The sequence below is a fragment of the Fopius arisanus genome, unplaced genomic scaffold (assembly GCF_000806365.1).
Source record: "Fopius arisanus strain USDA-PBARC FA_bdor unplaced genomic scaffold, ASM80636v1 scaffold00001, whole genome shotgun sequence".
Taxonomy (NCBI): domain Eukaryota; kingdom Metazoa; phylum Arthropoda; class Insecta; order Hymenoptera; family Braconidae; genus Fopius; species Fopius arisanus.
In genome coordinates this window covers 4794695-4810432 of record NW_011887740.1, presented here as the reverse complement: position 1 = coordinate 4810432, position 15738 = coordinate 4794695, and the positions used below count along the sequence as shown (strand labels likewise).

The following is a 15738-nucleotide window of genomic DNA, read 5'->3' as shown; positions in this document are numbered from 1 at the left end:
TGATAAATAAAATAAATAAAATAAATAATTATAAATGAAATAAACAAAAGCAAAACAAAATCGTTTTTTAATTATTTTATAATTATTATTTTTTTTAATAAAATCTCTCATTTCAATTAATGCAATTGAGGATTTTTAATTTAAAATCTCGATTTTGATTCGAACATTCGAGATTTAATTTGAAAATGAAACGTCCTGAAAGTCTTGAAGGATTCGAAATTGGCGCTAATTTTTGGAGTGGCACTGCTGTCCAATGGCTGTCATCAAAACGAAAACGAGCGAAAAGGCCCGTTGTCCGGCTTTCGAGGACGGTGTATCCACGTGGATAACTTGACAGCAATTTTTCTTCACCATAAAACCCTTAAAATTATGTCTAAAGGAGATTTGCTGGAGTTCCACAGGCGAGCCATACTTGCGGTAATTTTCTCGTTGCACTTTATTCCCTTCACAATCGAACGCAGGCTCAGTGGAATTGGATTTTTTTCAACAGGAAAATGAAATTGATCAGCTGAAGAAAGAGATTGATGTGCTGAAGACTCTGCTGAAGCCCACAACGTCTTCCTCCAAAGAATTGACTGAGCTTCAACAGGAAAATGCGAAACTGAAGCACCGGGTGGCCATTCTCACACGAGTAGGTTAACAAACTTGTCAACAGTGAAGATCATGTATGAGTTTATCGTCAAATAATCAACTCGTGTTTTTTTGGCGATTTTTTTCTTCAGTACGTGGAGTCAGTGAGAGCGAAAGAAGCTAAATTAGGAGATAAAACAGAACAAATGATAAGTATTTACGACGAGCTGGAGACTGTGTTCCTCGCAGCGATCAGCAAGACTTACCCTGACCTGGTGGATCCACCGGTCGTAATTACCACCTGCCAGGATGCCAAGTTTGGGGATTACCAGTGTAACAGCGCAATGGGACTTTCGAAATTATTGGCAGGGCAAGGTATGACTGAATTCTTGACTCTGTGTTATCCTGAAGAATTGATATGTATCGCATGACAATTAATTCTCCATAAACTTCAAACAGGTAAAAAAACATCTCCTCGAGACGTGGCAAATGCAATTCTCTCAAACGTCTCGCCAACTCCACTAATCGAGAAGCTAGAAATTGCTGGTCCAGGCTACATAAACATCTTCCTAAAACGAGACTTCGGCCTAGACGCCCTGAAGACTCTGCTGAAGGCCGGGAGAGTGCCACCCCCCAGGGTCGACAAGCAGAGAGTAATCGTGGACTTCTCCAGTCCAAATATCGCGAAGGAGATGCACGTGGGTCACCTGAGGTCCACGATAATCGGCGAGAGTATTGCAAGGCTTTTGGAATACCTGGGGCACGACGTATTGAGGCTGAATCATGTGGGAGACTGGGGAACTCAATTCGGAATGCTAATAGCTCATCTCCAGGAAAAATTCCCGGATTATTTGACTGTCTCACCTCCCATCTCTGACCTTCAGGGTTTCTACAAAGAATCGAAGATTCGTTTTGACACTGACGAGGAATTCAAAAAACGAGCGTACGCTTGTGTTGTCCAACTCCAGGCCTTCGAGCCAGACATCACCAAAGCCTGGAACATGATCTGCGACGTTTCAAGGAGGGAATTCGACAAATTGTACGAACGCTTGGACGTAAAGATCATCGAGAGGGGCGAGTCATTTTACCAGAAGATGATGGAGGTGATTGTCAAGGATCTGGAGGCCAAGGGACTCCTCGAGGAGGATGAGGGGAGGAAAATCATGTGGGGGGAGAAACCTAATACTGGAATTCCTTTCACGATTGTCAAGTCCGATGGAGGATTCACGTACGATACCTCCGACATGGCGACACTCAAGCATCGACTCGAGGAGGAGAAGGGCGACTGGTTAATTTATGTCACTGATGCTGGACAGGCAGTCCACTTTCAACTTCTTCAGAGCTGTGGAAAACGCGCTGGAATACTCAAGCGTAAGTGAATTAAAAAAAAATGTTACATTCATTAAAACGATTTTCTCCTTTTGCGTACAATTTCATTTTCATTCTCTCCAGATCAACGATTCAGTCACGTACCATTTGGGGTTGTCCTCGGAGAAGACAAAAAGAAATTCAAGACCAGATCAGGAGATACAGTGAAACTGCTCGATCTACTCGATGAAGGTCTCAAGAGAGCCCTAGATAAACTCCGGGAAAAGGGACGGGATAAGGAACTGAGTCCTGAGGAATTGAAGGCAGCGCAGGAGGCAGTGGCCTACGGCTGCATCAAGTACGCGGATTTGTCCCACAATCGCAACCTCGAGTACGTCTTCTCCTTCGACAAGATGTTGGAGGACAAAGGAAATACTGCAGTTTATCTGCTGTACCAATTGACGAGGATCAGGTCTATAGCCCGAATTGCCAACGTCACACCAGAGCAGATGAAAAAAGCCATTGAGACCACTCCTGTAACCCTCGATCACGAGAAGGAGTGGAAATTGGCTAAAGTTCTTCTTAAGTTCCCTGATGTTCTTCTTAAAATCACTAAGGACCTGTATCTTCATACCCTCTGCGAATTTTGCTACGAGATATCCTCCGCTTTTTCTGAATTCTATGATAAGTGCTGGTGTTTGGAGAAGAACAGTGTTGGAGAAATTGTTAAAGTCAATATGGGAAGGATTCTACTCGCTGAAGCCACAGCTATTGTCCTTGAACAGTGCTTTTATATTCTCGGCTTGAAAACTGTAGCCCGTATGTGATTTTGTTACAACTGCCAACAAGAAATAAAAAATCAGTCTTCATCAAATTATTCTATTTTTCTCTTCGAATTTATTTCAGTTTCGTTGTTCGAATCGAATAGATATATGTTGTAATTAATTTTGAGCGCTATGCGTGTGTTATAAACCTAGTAAAAATAATTATAATAAAAATCTCGCGCACTCTGATATAATTGATAAGGATACATCGGGGTCATCGATCATCGCGGGTCAGTGATAAAAGAATAAATTTATCAATCATTTAGAAAATGTCAGAGGGTCGTCTGCAACTCGGAAATTATTTTCTTCTCTACTGCAGTCTTGAAAAATTTTCCTGGAATCTCCAAAAAATAATTACAATTTGAATTGTCGATATTCATAATGACGTCGGCTGTAGTACGCGCGATAAACGATAGTAACGCCTTTATAGTTATCGGAACATTCGAACATTCAACATTCATTCAAATTGACACGAGTGAGGAGTGTCAATTAAAGAGCAATTATTTTGAAAATTTACTGTGCAAAATCATCGGAAGAATGAACACTGCCACCAAACGCAATTCACGACTGAGTAATTAAAATTTTTAATTCTTCTCTTTATAAGAGCATTCGCCTTACCAAAAATTGATGATCATGCGAATTTTGAGTTTAATAAACAGGCGGTGAAAATTATGGGGTGGCCGTAATGGAGTGCAGTGTCCAATATTTTTTGTTGTTATTCGGAGATTTTATTTTTTATTCCATACAATTTTTCTTTCATGAATCAGTTGTTCTCGATGATTCTGACATATTTACCTAACCTTGACACTTTAACTTCCTCTCCTCACACAATGGGACACTAGTAATTAATATCAATAATCAATGATGCTGTGAATTTATTTTCTTGAATGAAATTATTTGGCACAGGATATCTGGAATGAAAATGTTTTGAATATTAATTTCATGTCAAAGTAAACATTGAGGTTAATTATGATTTATTAATGGAGTATCATGATCTAGTGTAACACGTGGACCAATGGAAATATCTTATTCAAAGATTTGAAAACGATTCCAATTGATCGATTATTTTTTGTGATTCAGACTCCATGAGCACTGGAGATGCGACTTCAACCCGGAGGGCTCTCTTCACCGTGGGTCTCATTTTCTTAACTTCATTGACAGCACTGCTCTACGTCTACGCTAATTTTCCTGAATTAGAAGAGTAAGATAATTATTCTCGTCAGTCAAGACAATTCCCCTGTCCTTCACCATTATTATATTTTCTACTTTCCAGACACGAGAAACAACACATGAAACTGCCCCTTCATATAGAAGACGCCAAAAATCTTGGGAGACTTTTAGACAGATACAAAGAGCTTTATTACATGGAAGTACTCGCTGGTGTCTTCGTCACGTACATTTTCTTGCAAACATTTGCAATACCTGGATCGATCTTCCTGTCGATTCTCTCGGGATTTCTGTTCCCATTTTACTTGGCTCTTCTCCTGGTGTGCACATGCAGTGCAGTGGGGGCATCATTATGTTATCTTCTCTCCTCGTTACTAGGACGAAAGCTATTATTCAAGTATTTCCCGGATAGAGCGAATCAGTGGGCGCAGACAGTGAGAGAACACAGGGACAATCTGTTCAATTACATGTTGTTCCTGAGGATGACGCCACTACTCCCTAATTGGTTTATAAATCTGGCGAGTCCTGTTATAGGGGTTCCAATGATTCCGTTCTCACTCGGGACATTCTTTGGGGTTGCTCCACCATCTTTTGTTGCTATTCAAGCTGGCCAGACACTCAACAAGTTGACGTCTTCCAGTGACACTTGGTCCTGGTCGAGTATGCTTATGCTATGCATATTTGCTCTGCTATCTTTAGTTCCTGTGTACTTCAAGGAATTCTTCAACAGATTCTTCAAGAAACTGCGGCTCAAGTTCGACTGAACTTTAAATATTTCCATCTCGAATTCTCAGAGATTGTGCGATATTTATTTGGGAGTGGCTTTAATTAGAGACATCCCCATAGAAATCCAATCATCCCTTAAATGCATACTTTTAGGGAATTGACAGTCACGAAGAATGAGATGGAAATCTCTGACTAAATTCTAAAAATATAATAATAAAACATGGACTCCTTAAATATAGGTTCTTGTCACATAAATTTCGGTACAAAGTTTAGCGAAATGAGCACGAGACATTATTTATTAGGTAGAAAAATATGTATTTCGGATTAAATGAACATTCTCTTCTCGTTTCGTTTTACGTTGAACAATAAAAAATTTTCTCGTGTTACCTAATTATTGTATTCGATTGATGTGAACAATTTTATCTCCCCTGGCGCACAATTACTGAAAAATGAATTATAATTCGCCTAGGTAAATTTAGATTGGTCTAGTTACAATTGTAATCGCAAAAGCACGTGATCTCAGGTGAAAAAAAATATGAAAATCGACGTTGAACGTTGAGTCAGTGAAGTATGATAAGATAATTTGAGTGAGTGTATGGGATATAAATGAATTCATCCAGAAAATTTTGTACTTGCGATGATATCAAGTTCTAATTCCAAATAACTGAAATAAAAAAACCCTTGAAAAATCTAAAAATAGATTCTTATTATAATTAGTTTCTAGAACACATTAAATAATTTATCAAATAATTGGACATTGAAACGATTTTTTCGTTCAAGATTTCAACAGAATGACGTGAGATAATTAATTGAGATTTCAGTCGAGTTGATTGCTGGAAGGCTCATAGGTCTCCAGTACCACCAGTTGTACCACACTGTAAATAAATAAATGAATAAGAACAAAATACAGCTTTCAATTATGTCCATAAGATAATTACGTACGAGTACGACTCGGAGATAATAAAACAAGAAAAGTCCTGCAATTTCGTTGGCACTCAGTACTAGGCGTCATTTTAATCAGTCTTGAGCCTCTCGTAGACCTGAGGATAACATTGCTGCATTCTGGATTTGGCTGGAAAATTGACGTTAAAAAAAAAATTACTGGAACTCCAGTTGCAATACAGTCCATCGAAATTTGAGTACTTACCAAGGAATATTCACCAGCTTTGGGCTCGTCAATAAACAAGTACCTCTCTGTACTCTGACTCCACCAAATGGGTGTCCCTGACGGTTTGGGCATTAATTTTCGGAGAATTCTACTGGGCCTCATGCGATTGAGCCTCCATGATACATGAGTATCCAGGAATTCGGATGGATTCTCGTCAAGTCTTTTCTCCAATACATTTTTTATTGTCCTGCAACATATTTATTCAAAACAAATTCCATTTTCAATTAGTCATAAACAGCACTTTTCACTCACCTGTAAAAAGGATTATTCGAGGAGATTCTTCTGGCGTCGACGTTAAAAATATCAGAGTGATTTTTGTACATATTAATAATACTATCCAGATCCGCATTGCTGTCACTCTCAGCTCTCACGAAGGGTATTCCAACATTAAAGGTTTCAGTCATGTTCCAGCCCGTCATATCTGGCACTGATTGCACAGTACTACAAGGCCAGCAATCCATATCCGCTACCTTGAAGAAAGGGTTTTCTATCAAGCAGGATTCATCGTACAGCTCTAAAAAATATATAATAAAATAAGAATTGTCGTTAAACCGGAGACAGTGATAATTACCAGTTAATGCTGGATATCTCTTGATAATGGGGACAGCCATCTGTCGAAATACTGTTAAGCCAGGATAAATGAAGCTCTGCATATTTCTCAAAAAAATACTGTGCGTTGCCGGATGATTGTACAATCCCAGAAAACAAGCAATCGTTATTAAAACTACCCCAATGACCACTCTAACCCCCTTCCACACCCCATGGAATTTATTAACACGACTCATCTCCAACTCCTTGAAGCACTCCTCAAAAATCCTCTCAGTTTCAACTTCTGTGATCCCATTTTCTCTCGCATAAATCCTGAGATCGTCCACATACTGCCTGTATAATTGAAAATCTCCCATATTTCTGCATCGATACCGATCATCTGATCGTTTTATAAACAACAATTCGGAGCACTCCCCCTCGTCATCAGCATTTCCATCGAAACTGCAGCTCACGTGACATCGACCAATAGAATTCCCGGGACTTGGATTTTTCTTCGTTTTACGTTAACGCTAAATCGTAAAATTCCACCAATCACCAGAAGAAAATTTCACATTCCAGGATGTCATTGGTGGAGAATAGTGAATTAATTTCGACGTAAACCCGTGCTAAATTCCTCAGCTTCCACGTCCTTGGAGCGTGTGTAAAGTGATGAAAAGATACCTTAAAACTATATCTCCACACTGTGAATCTCCCCCACACAACAGACGTAACAAAGTCATCAAGTAGGAAAATTGTTTAGAACAATCTAACAGAAGTCCCTCGTGAGTTTGCCTGTGTGCTCCAATGAAGTGTGAATAAGTCCCATAAATGTTTTGAGGTTAGAGTTGCCATTGACATTTCAACAATGATTCCTCGCAGTCTCCTCGATTTTACTGCGACTCCAATCTGTATCTTGACAGTATCAATAGTGTTTTGTTGTGCGGTATCGTCAGCACTAGGTGAAAATGCTCCAGTGGAGATTGAAAAGCCCGAGATTGTCGTAGCATCAACGGTAAATTCCCCCTCACTTCTCGATTATTTACAACCGGCTTGTGTAAGAAATAATGAGTAATTATTTTACAAGAAACATGAGGAATCAACGGTGGCAACTCCGGTTCAGGGAAGCCTGGGATTTCTCCACGCCTTCATCGCAGCCCTCTCTGTCATCGTTGTCTCAGAACTTGGGGACAAAACCTTCTTCATAGCTGCTATAATGGCCATGAGACATCCTAGACTCACTGTCTTTATTGGGGCAATCAGCGCACTAGCACTCATGACAATACTCTCTGGTAATTGTCCTTGAAGTTTTACTACTCGAGAATTCGAGCGGAACAGATTTTTTTATTTATAGTTTTCTCATTCCAGATTGATATAACCCATATGCGCTATTTATTACTGATTACAAGATTTCTGAGATTACAAGATTAATTTTTATTACAGTTTTCTTTGGATATGTCGCTACTATTATACCTCGAGCGTACACCTATTACATATCTACTGCTTTATTCGCGCTCTTTGGGTTGAAAATGCTGAGGGATGGGTATTATATGTCTCCCACCGAGGGCCAGGAAGAGCTCGAGGAGGTGCAGTCTGATCTCAGGAGGCGTGAGGATGAGGTCTCTATTATTGCAATTATTCATTACTCCATTGGATGGAGGAAATCGAGAAACAGAAAGAAATTCAACAAATTCTCTTTTATTTTAATTCAAGCTATTATTTTCTGTCGAAATGACACCGAATTCGTAAAATCCGACTGCTCGTTCTGATAATATCGGAAATATGAAGGCATTAGGATTACATTTTTATTCCCTGATAATTTTTTCCAATGGTCAATTAAGACTTCGTAGAAATCGCCCCATTGAGTCATGAGATAATGATGTTTCTAACTGTTCCATTTGCCTCGAATGGACAGAGATAAAGTTGATAATTTTTGCTTCTGGAATTCTTCCGTTGCACTTATCGTATGTTGACATGAAAATTCATGTAGTACATTCTCATGCAGCTGGAGAGGGAGGTGGGAGTTGCTATCGTAACGCAAGACCCTGAGACAGGTGTAATACGAAAGACTCCGAAGACGACAGCCCTCATGCTCCTCTCGCGAATATTCTTCCAGGCCTTCACACTGACGTTTCTCGCTGAATGGGGCGATCGATCACAGCTGACTACCATTATTCTTGCTGCACGAGAGGTGATTTATTGAGTCATTAAACTCGGAGTATTAACATTTATAAATTGTTTTCTTTTATTTATGGAAATAATTCATGTTTTTTTAAAGGACATCTACGGAGTTATCGTTGGTGGCATCCTTGGGCATTCGTTTTGCACTGGACTAGCTGTTCTCGGTGGCCGTATGATAGCGCAGAGAATATCCGTTCGAACAGGTCTTCAATTTTTAATTGCTTTCGCATCATCTACGGGGAATTCTCCAAATTTTCTTCTAATTTTTTTTATTATGAGAAAGACAGCTGCTTCTTGACATATTAATTATTTCTCTTGCACTCAATCGCGATGATTATTTTTTCCAGTTACTATCATCGGAGGATTGGTTTTCCTAGCGTTCGCCGTCACTGCTCTCTTCATGGACCCCACAGAGACCGTGTAGATAATTTAAAATCGAGAACACAATGCAAGTCGACTTGTACTCTACAACATGTCATGCTGGATATGTATTCCTGCAGCGTATCACTGTAAATCAATATTCACTCCATAGTATTATTGAATAGTACACTCAAATCATTCGCGTGAATCCAGTGTAAATGGTATATTTTTATATTTGTATTTTCATTGAGAATGATTGTTTTTATTTCCTTAACGACATTGTGCCTTGAAAAATGAATGGCACAAGATGTTGTGCAGTCGAGGCTGTCTGGAATAGCGTATGACATTTGTAGATATAGAAAGATTAATTGCGGTGCAATCTTTAGAGGCGTATTCACTTACCGATACGAGTGTTTGGAATTCACATCGATGTACCTGTACTTCATAATTTTCCTTCAGTTGAACAGCAATTACTGATAAGCATGGTAAATCATTGTAAATAATTGAAATAAATTCCAAAGTGATAAATCAATTGTAATTCGATGTTTCTCCATTTTTTCGAGCAAAATTAAAAAATCGGACAAATTATCTATTGTAAAGCTTTCATTTGGAATAAAAGGAATAAAGTGGACAGAATCAGCTGATTCAGGTGTTTGACAATTTTCCCGCCAAAGCATGATGCTGCGCAGGCCGAGTATTGCGGTTAGAATATGTTAATTGATAATAGATGAGAGCTGTCTTCGTAAAGAACAATTGGGGCGTTGTTTATGTGTTTTTCGAGTATTTTTAATGGACAATAATTGTTAATATGGCTGAGAGAGGAGCTCATTTAACTGGGACAGCCCTTGTGAAACCCACAATTTTCGAAATCGTCGCACAAGAATCTCTAGCCTCAACTTTGGAACCTGCATTCAAACGAGTTTTCTCTGTAAGGAGAAACTTTACGAAATTCTGAAGAAAAGAAAACCGTTTTTAACAGATTGATCAGTTTTTAGTAACGTGCAACCCTGAAAGGTATGGGTGGCTGACGCAATGGTCTGATGAGGCGTATGGAGTTTTTCATGGACTGCTCCAAAGGTTCTATTTGAAGAATTATGGTGCGACAATTTCAGTAATATATTGTAGCAATTTCCGTGTACAAATTTCATCCTGAATTCCATCGAGATTACCTCAACGACATTTCGATTCAGGTGCATCATTTTCGGAAACATTTTATGGACTCCAGAGGATAGCAATAGTCAACTCTAAACCTGGAGGGAAATTATCCAAAGGACAGGAAACATTATCACTAATCTTCCTCCTTCTTCATCCGTATCTGAAAGCAAAGGCGAATCAGTTTGAATTGGCGGAAATCGATGGCAAAATTCCAAATGAGGTGAAACATTCGATTGATCGAATCATTTTCAGTTGTACGTTCTAATTTCTGTATTTGAACTACCTGTGCTAATCAATAATAAATATTAATTGCAGAAGTGGAAAAGAATATTGAAGACGTACTTCGTGAGGGCTCACAGAATCTACAATTTCATTCGAGAAATTTCTAGTCTTTATTACTATCTCTCCTACATCTCGGACAGGTCGAAATATCCAACTCCTCTGCTGCACCTGTTATCAATGACTCTGACGTACTCTCATCCCCACGAGTTGATCTCCATTTCCGAGTTACTCAGTAAATTGAGACAAGGAGGTTTCAGCACGAGCGACGGTGTATACCTACTGCAACGAGGATTCACGAGAACCCTGGAGTTGGGTGCATTTTTCCTGCAGTTCGTCAACTGGTGGAACCAGGAGAATTTTTACACCAACCTCATGTCACTCCCCGTGCCACCACCACCACCAGTACGTCCTATTATTCCATCACTTCTCAAGAAATTATTTATATATATTTTTTTTCAGGTACCCGATATCGCCAGGAGGTACAAAAGCTTGTGCCCAGTGTGTATAAAATCTCCGAACATTCCAACTGCACTCTCTGTTTCAGGGTGAGTACAATAATTATCAATCAACCATTAATTGTTAATCCTAATTAACTGAATGAATTCCCCTCGACAAAATTTCTTAACAAAATATATTTCGTTCGTCTGTGATTATTCCTCTCTCTGCAGGTACGTTTTCTGTTATCAATGCATTCTGTTAACGATTCAAACAAACGGGAAATGCCCAGTGACTCACTATCCTGCAAAGGAAGACGATTTGATCCGTCTCTACAACTGATACTTCAATCAGTCTTTTGACAGGGAAAAATTATTTATTTTGTTGATAAAAAATTTCAGCGGCTGTGGGACAATTAGTAAACAAACTAATGGATGTATGTATACTCTTAAAATAATACATTTTATTTTGAATAAATATTTTAATACAGATACCGATTTTTATCTCGATCTGATCGCAAGCTGCTCTGCAACTGTTTCCTCTTCTCCCAGTACTCCACGCGCATAATTTATTTTAAAATTAAATAATTGACTTTCAATCGAGCAGGAATTAGACAATAAAATAATGGAGAGGTTTTTATAAAGTTCTCGGAATATTTCAGAACAATCACACGATTTAATAATTTTGACAATCACAGATGCACACTGTCAGATATGTATAAATAATTATATTGCAATCACGTTCTCATTTTTATGACCCCTTCTTGACCAGTACAAACGTGTCATATTTACAACAATGATTTTTGGTTCACATGATTTGGCGATGCATTATTTCGTATTCACTAATGGAAATAAAATGAGAGAGAGAAGACTTTCTGTTCTCCTTGGAATATCCACAACACTGAATAGTTGCAATAATCTCTATGGACCATTCTTCACTCGTCTCCATTTAATTACACTCCTTCAAAATATTAACTACTTCTCTTTACGTTAAAATTACACAGAAAAAATAATGACCGACTTGTCAAAAAAATAATTACAAAATCCACGAAATCCTCCGCTGAAAATGATGAAGAATAATTACTGGATACGTAACGCAGTTTCTAGGAATAAAATCTTACACCAAAAGAGAGCCCACAGCCATAACAAACTGATCAAAAAATAATGAATCTGTAATATCAATTAATCTCCAGGGGATTTCTACGGCGAATTCTCTCAATTGTACAATTTCTCCCTGATATCGACACGAGTCTTCTTCGCTACGTAATTACGTTATTTCCACTGGCACGTGGCTCCGTGAGATCCTCCACAGAGCCAAATTGATTGTCACTGTGTCCAGGATCACTAGTGTAACCAGAGAACGATCCACCAGGTGCACTGTGTGCTGTCGGGATCACTTGATCTGGCAGAAGAGAAGTTCGCTCGTTGACGTGCCCCCAGGTCTGTTGATAAGCTCCACGACCCCGAATTCTTCGACTGAGAGACGAACCAACAACACTGAAATGCTCTTTTATGTCGTTGTGAACGTCCGAGACGTCCCACATCGCCCTGAATCAATGAAATCATTTTAAAACCAAATAACTCCCCTTGAAATGTAAAATATTTACTCGTAGTCCTGCCTGTTTTACCTGAATGCATCCCACCAGGGCTCACCCTGTGCTAAATTAACGTATGGCTTGTAACTAAAGCTGTAGTGATGAGCCACAGCCGCCAGGAACATCTCAATGCAGATAAGGAAGTCTTGGAGTTTAGCAGAAATATGTCTAATGTCATCAGTATTATCAGTGTCAAAGATATTCGATATCACACCGCAATACACCAGTATTGCTATCAGAACACCTTGACTGTAATATTCATGATCAAATAAATTGAAAGAATAATTTCTCACAACAGTTATTGTAGCATTAACTCACAAAAACGAGAAGAAGACCACAGCTTTGATACACAAAAATTTTCCAATAGGCTTCATTGGCTCGAGAGCTTCGGCATTGGCTCGATAGAAGAGTACCAGGCAGTACATTGCCACAAATTGGGATAAATTATTGAAAGCAATCATGTAGGGGAAGGCAACATCCCCACGAAATTCGCCTTCCCCATAAACTTCATTCAAGGCGCATATGCTGAAAGGCAATTACCAAAATTAAGATTACTGATACGAAGATGCAATTCGCGTTAATTAACTCACAATGAAATTAATGTGGACAAAGGCCTGACAACGGCGTACTGAAGTATTCCATGTTTACACATGTGCACAAATTCGTGTCCCATTTCCCAATCTGGAATACAGCAGAGTGGAAACATGTGATGAACTTGTGGTGACATCTCCAATCTGTGCTCCAGCTGATGATCGGCGTTGAGGTAGGCCAACAGGTACATCATAAAATTGTATATTACATACGCCTCGTAACACTCACGCAAACTGTCCACGTAAATACTTATTTTCGGGTAAATTAAACCTAGCCACTGAAATGAAAAAACCATTGGAACTTCATTATTGTCAATGAATGACGGGAGAAATAAATACTTCAGATTTGTTTTTCTTACAGCATTTACTGCATAAATTGGCACCATCCACAGGATTCTGTCGTAAGAAACATTAAACACACGAAGAATTATCTTAAAGTGATAAAAACGTGAGATATTCGTTCAATAATATTACAGACTAAAATAAGTCATGGCTTCGATAATTCAGTGGATAATTCCGTAAAGGGGAATTGCATTTATTCAGCACGTACGGACTTTAATTATTAAATTAATTCATTGAGAAATTAATTGTAATAGTAAAGCCGTTGCATACCTGATGATGTACTTCTGCAACCTCGGTTGTGTGTAATGAATCATATGCTGGATTATTTCATAAAAAGCTATGGGTAAAGCTAAAAGGGCGAATCCACCGCCGAGAAGAGCACCCTGATCCTCTTTTTTAAAACCATTCTGCATGGATTTTGTTAACAATATGGGCACTAATATACATATCAAAAGTGCATAAAGGCCTGTGAGCACTGGCAAAATCCATATTCGCCAGCGGCGAAAAATATTGGCCATTTCTTATCGCATGTGAAACAATCGTATCAAAATGTCACATAGTTCCCCCGTTAATCCGCCCCTGCAAAAGTGATTAAACGATGATTATTTTTCGTTATTAATTGCCTAGAGGAAATAAATATTTATAGCAGTTGAATTTTTGCCTTCCACGTAATGTCTGAACATGAAAAAATATCAGGACAATTTTATTAATTAGATACTAAATGAATGACGAGTGATCCAACCAGTGATAGATATAAAATTCTGTCCCTTACATGTCTGTAATCTTCAATTATCTCGGCGAAGCCTTATCACAAATCACCGAGGTACTTTCTATATTACAAATTGATGAATTACGTATAAAGTAATTGTCCTTGAATTTAATTAAATTCAATTTTAATCTCTTCCGCTTTCTCTTTGATTAAACAGTGGAATTTACGCACCTGTCTCGAGTATCTTTAAACCTTTGTGATGTCGAAAGGTCACTCGGGGAATTCGAAAGAAACTACTGAGAAAGTGATTAATCCTCGAGTCTAGTGATGTAACGATTTAAAAAAATACTCATTGAAATAGAAAGGAAAAGAATGATTCATTCCTTTGTCTTTGAGGCAATTATTGTTTCATCTGAAACTTGCCGAAACACTGGATCAGCAAAAAAAACCACTCAACATTTTACCCACGAATTTTGACGTAGACTTCCCCCTCCACTTGTGTCTAAACTGTCAGTGATAGTCCTGATGAATGAACCATGATAAATGACAGATGAATTACTCTTCCCCCTTTCTAATCAAACACAACGCCGAATTACTCACGTTTGACGACAATTAACGTTGATTATTCACCGAGGATATCTCGACTTGTCTTAAAAATGCTGGTAATTAACCTTCGATGACGTAGTCCTCCAGCCTCAGCGAAATCACGAAAAGCTGCTCATAAATTCGAGGAATAAATTCTAATGAAAAATAAATTCTCCCCTTCCCGGTGTAAGATGATGATTTGGTGGAGGTGTTTCGGCTGTAAAATCCTTTAGTAAAAAAAGCATGAAAAGTGTCATGGCTTAGAGCAGAGAGGATTGACTAAAGTAGAGGCTCAGTTCTGGGGGTTTGAGTGACCCCAGCTGCATCGTAGTACTGCACCCCAAGAGAGGGAGGGCGCCACACGCAATGCTGGGGTGTTTTTTTTTATTAACCAAGTTTTTATTGCAATGCTGGCGTGTCCATCAAGTCGACGGGGTGAATTTTATTTTCTGCTGTACGAATGCTTTTTGTTTTTCATTTGTTTAACTCAAATTTAGCCCACTGTAGAACGTACGGAAGGGGGAAACCACATCTTGTGGAATTTTAATGGAAAAAATTATTCAATATGTTGAAGATATACCACTAATAAAATTATATTTACAGAATGAGCGCTTTGTCCTATCGGTAACGTGATCGGCTAGCATGCCGACGGCTGGGGGGTTCGATCCCGCCAACGTTAATTTTTTTTTTTTAATAATTCCTATTTTTTTTTTTTTGTAAATGGCTAATTAATGGAAATATTGTTTAAAAACTGAATATTTGAAAATTGAGAAGATATCCAGTGAAATTGAAAAATTAGCAATTTTTTAAACCGATACTTTTGCAAAATATATACCCCTAATGAAATTATATTGTTGCAATAGTTCGTTATCCTAGTGGTAACGTGCTCGGCTAGCACGCCGACGGCCCGGGTTCGATCCCGCCGTCATTCATTTTTTTTATTTAAATAATTCCAATGTTTTCCTTTGTAAATGGCTAATCAATCGAAATATTGGTTAAAAACTGAATAGCTCTTCGATTGTCATGTTCCCCTGATACTTTTTCAAAAATTTCGAATTTTGCACTTTCAGTGAAAATTTCAGTGAATAACTCCTCTATTGTCATGTTACCCTGATACTTTTTCAAAAATTTCGAATTTTTCACTTTCAGTGAAAATTTCAGTGAATAGCTCCTCGATTGTCATGTTCTCCTGATACTTTTACAAAAATTTCGAATTT

General features: G+C 38.5%; 6 protein-coding genes across 8 annotated transcripts; 4 read left to right on the top strand and 2 right to left on the bottom strand.

Annotated features, from left to right (window-relative positions):
- The first annotated feature begins 263 nt into the window (after positions 1-263).
- On the top strand, positions 264-2752 carry ArgRS (arginine--tRNA ligase-like protein). The gene is made up of 5 exons (XM_011301279.1): positions 264-417; positions 491-631; positions 723-945; positions 1030-1941; positions 2023-2752. The coding sequence occupies exons 1-5, from the start codon at positions 370-372 to the stop codon at positions 2703-2705; spliced, it is 2007 nt and encodes a 668-aa protein (XP_011299581.1). The 5' UTR covers positions 264-369; the 3' UTR covers positions 2706-2752.
- Positions 2753-2982: 230 nt separating this feature from the next.
- Positions 2983-4652, top strand: stas (Transmembrane protein stas). The gene is made up of 3 exons (XM_011301269.1): positions 2983-3273; positions 3783-3903; positions 3976-4652. The coding sequence occupies exons 1-3, from the start codon at positions 3084-3086 to the stop codon at positions 4631-4633; spliced, it is 969 nt and encodes a 322-aa protein (XP_011299571.1). The 5' UTR covers positions 2983-3083; the 3' UTR covers positions 4634-4652.
- A 708-nt stretch (positions 4653-5360) lies between these two features.
- LOC105264397 (uncharacterized) lies at positions 5361-6752 on the bottom strand. Its single transcript, XM_011301242.1, has 5 exons — positions 6335-6752; positions 6016-6277; positions 5743-5950; positions 5538-5667; positions 5361-5470 (listed from the first exon to the last, which is right to left on the bottom strand). Exons 1-5 carry the CDS (start codon positions 6666-6668, stop codon positions 5379-5381), a joined length of 1026 nt encoding a protein of 341 aa, XP_011299544.1. The 5' UTR covers positions 6669-6752; the 3' UTR covers positions 5361-5378.
- Positions 6753-6938: 186 nt separating this feature from the next.
- Positions 6939-9361, top strand: LOC105264404 (transmembrane protein 165). Its single transcript, XM_011301256.1, has 6 exons — positions 6939-7303; positions 7376-7580; positions 7732-7907; positions 8294-8479; positions 8567-8672; positions 8817-9361. Exons 1-6 carry the CDS (start codon positions 7157-7159, stop codon positions 8891-8893), a joined length of 897 nt encoding a protein of 298 aa, XP_011299558.1. The 5' UTR covers positions 6939-7156; the 3' UTR covers positions 8894-9361.
- Positions 9362-9463: 102 nt separating this feature from the next.
- Pex12 (peroxin 12) lies at positions 9464-11192 on the top strand. The gene is made up of 6 exons (XM_011301203.1): positions 9464-9757; positions 9818-9926; positions 10020-10204; positions 10300-10668; positions 10726-10811; positions 10935-11192. Exons 1-6 carry the CDS (start codon positions 9638-9640, stop codon positions 11041-11043), a joined length of 978 nt encoding a protein of 325 aa, XP_011299505.1. The 5' UTR covers positions 9464-9637; the 3' UTR covers positions 11044-11192.
- On the bottom strand, positions 11145-14759 carry LOC105264379 (transmembrane protein 184C). 3 transcript variants are annotated; one of them, XM_011301230.1, is made up of 8 exons: positions 14168-14516; positions 14000-14057; positions 13498-13806; positions 13245-13281; positions 12886-13163; positions 12614-12820; positions 12329-12544; positions 11145-12248 (listed from the first exon to the last, which is right to left on the bottom strand). In XM_011301230.1, the coding sequence occupies exons 3-8, from the start codon at positions 13743-13745 to the stop codon at positions 11960-11962; spliced, it is 1275 nt and encodes a 424-aa protein (XP_011299532.1). In that variant the 5' UTR covers positions 13746-13806; positions 14000-14057; positions 14168-14516; the 3' UTR covers positions 11145-11959. The 3 variants fall into 3 exon arrangements, with proteins under 3 accessions (XP_011299532.1, XP_011299515.1, XP_011299524.1); XM_011301213.1 differs by lacking the exons at positions 14000-14057; positions 14168-14516 and adding an exon at positions 14537-14759; XM_011301222.1 differs by lacking the exon at positions 14000-14057.
- Between the last annotated feature and the right edge of the window lie 979 nt (positions 14760-15738).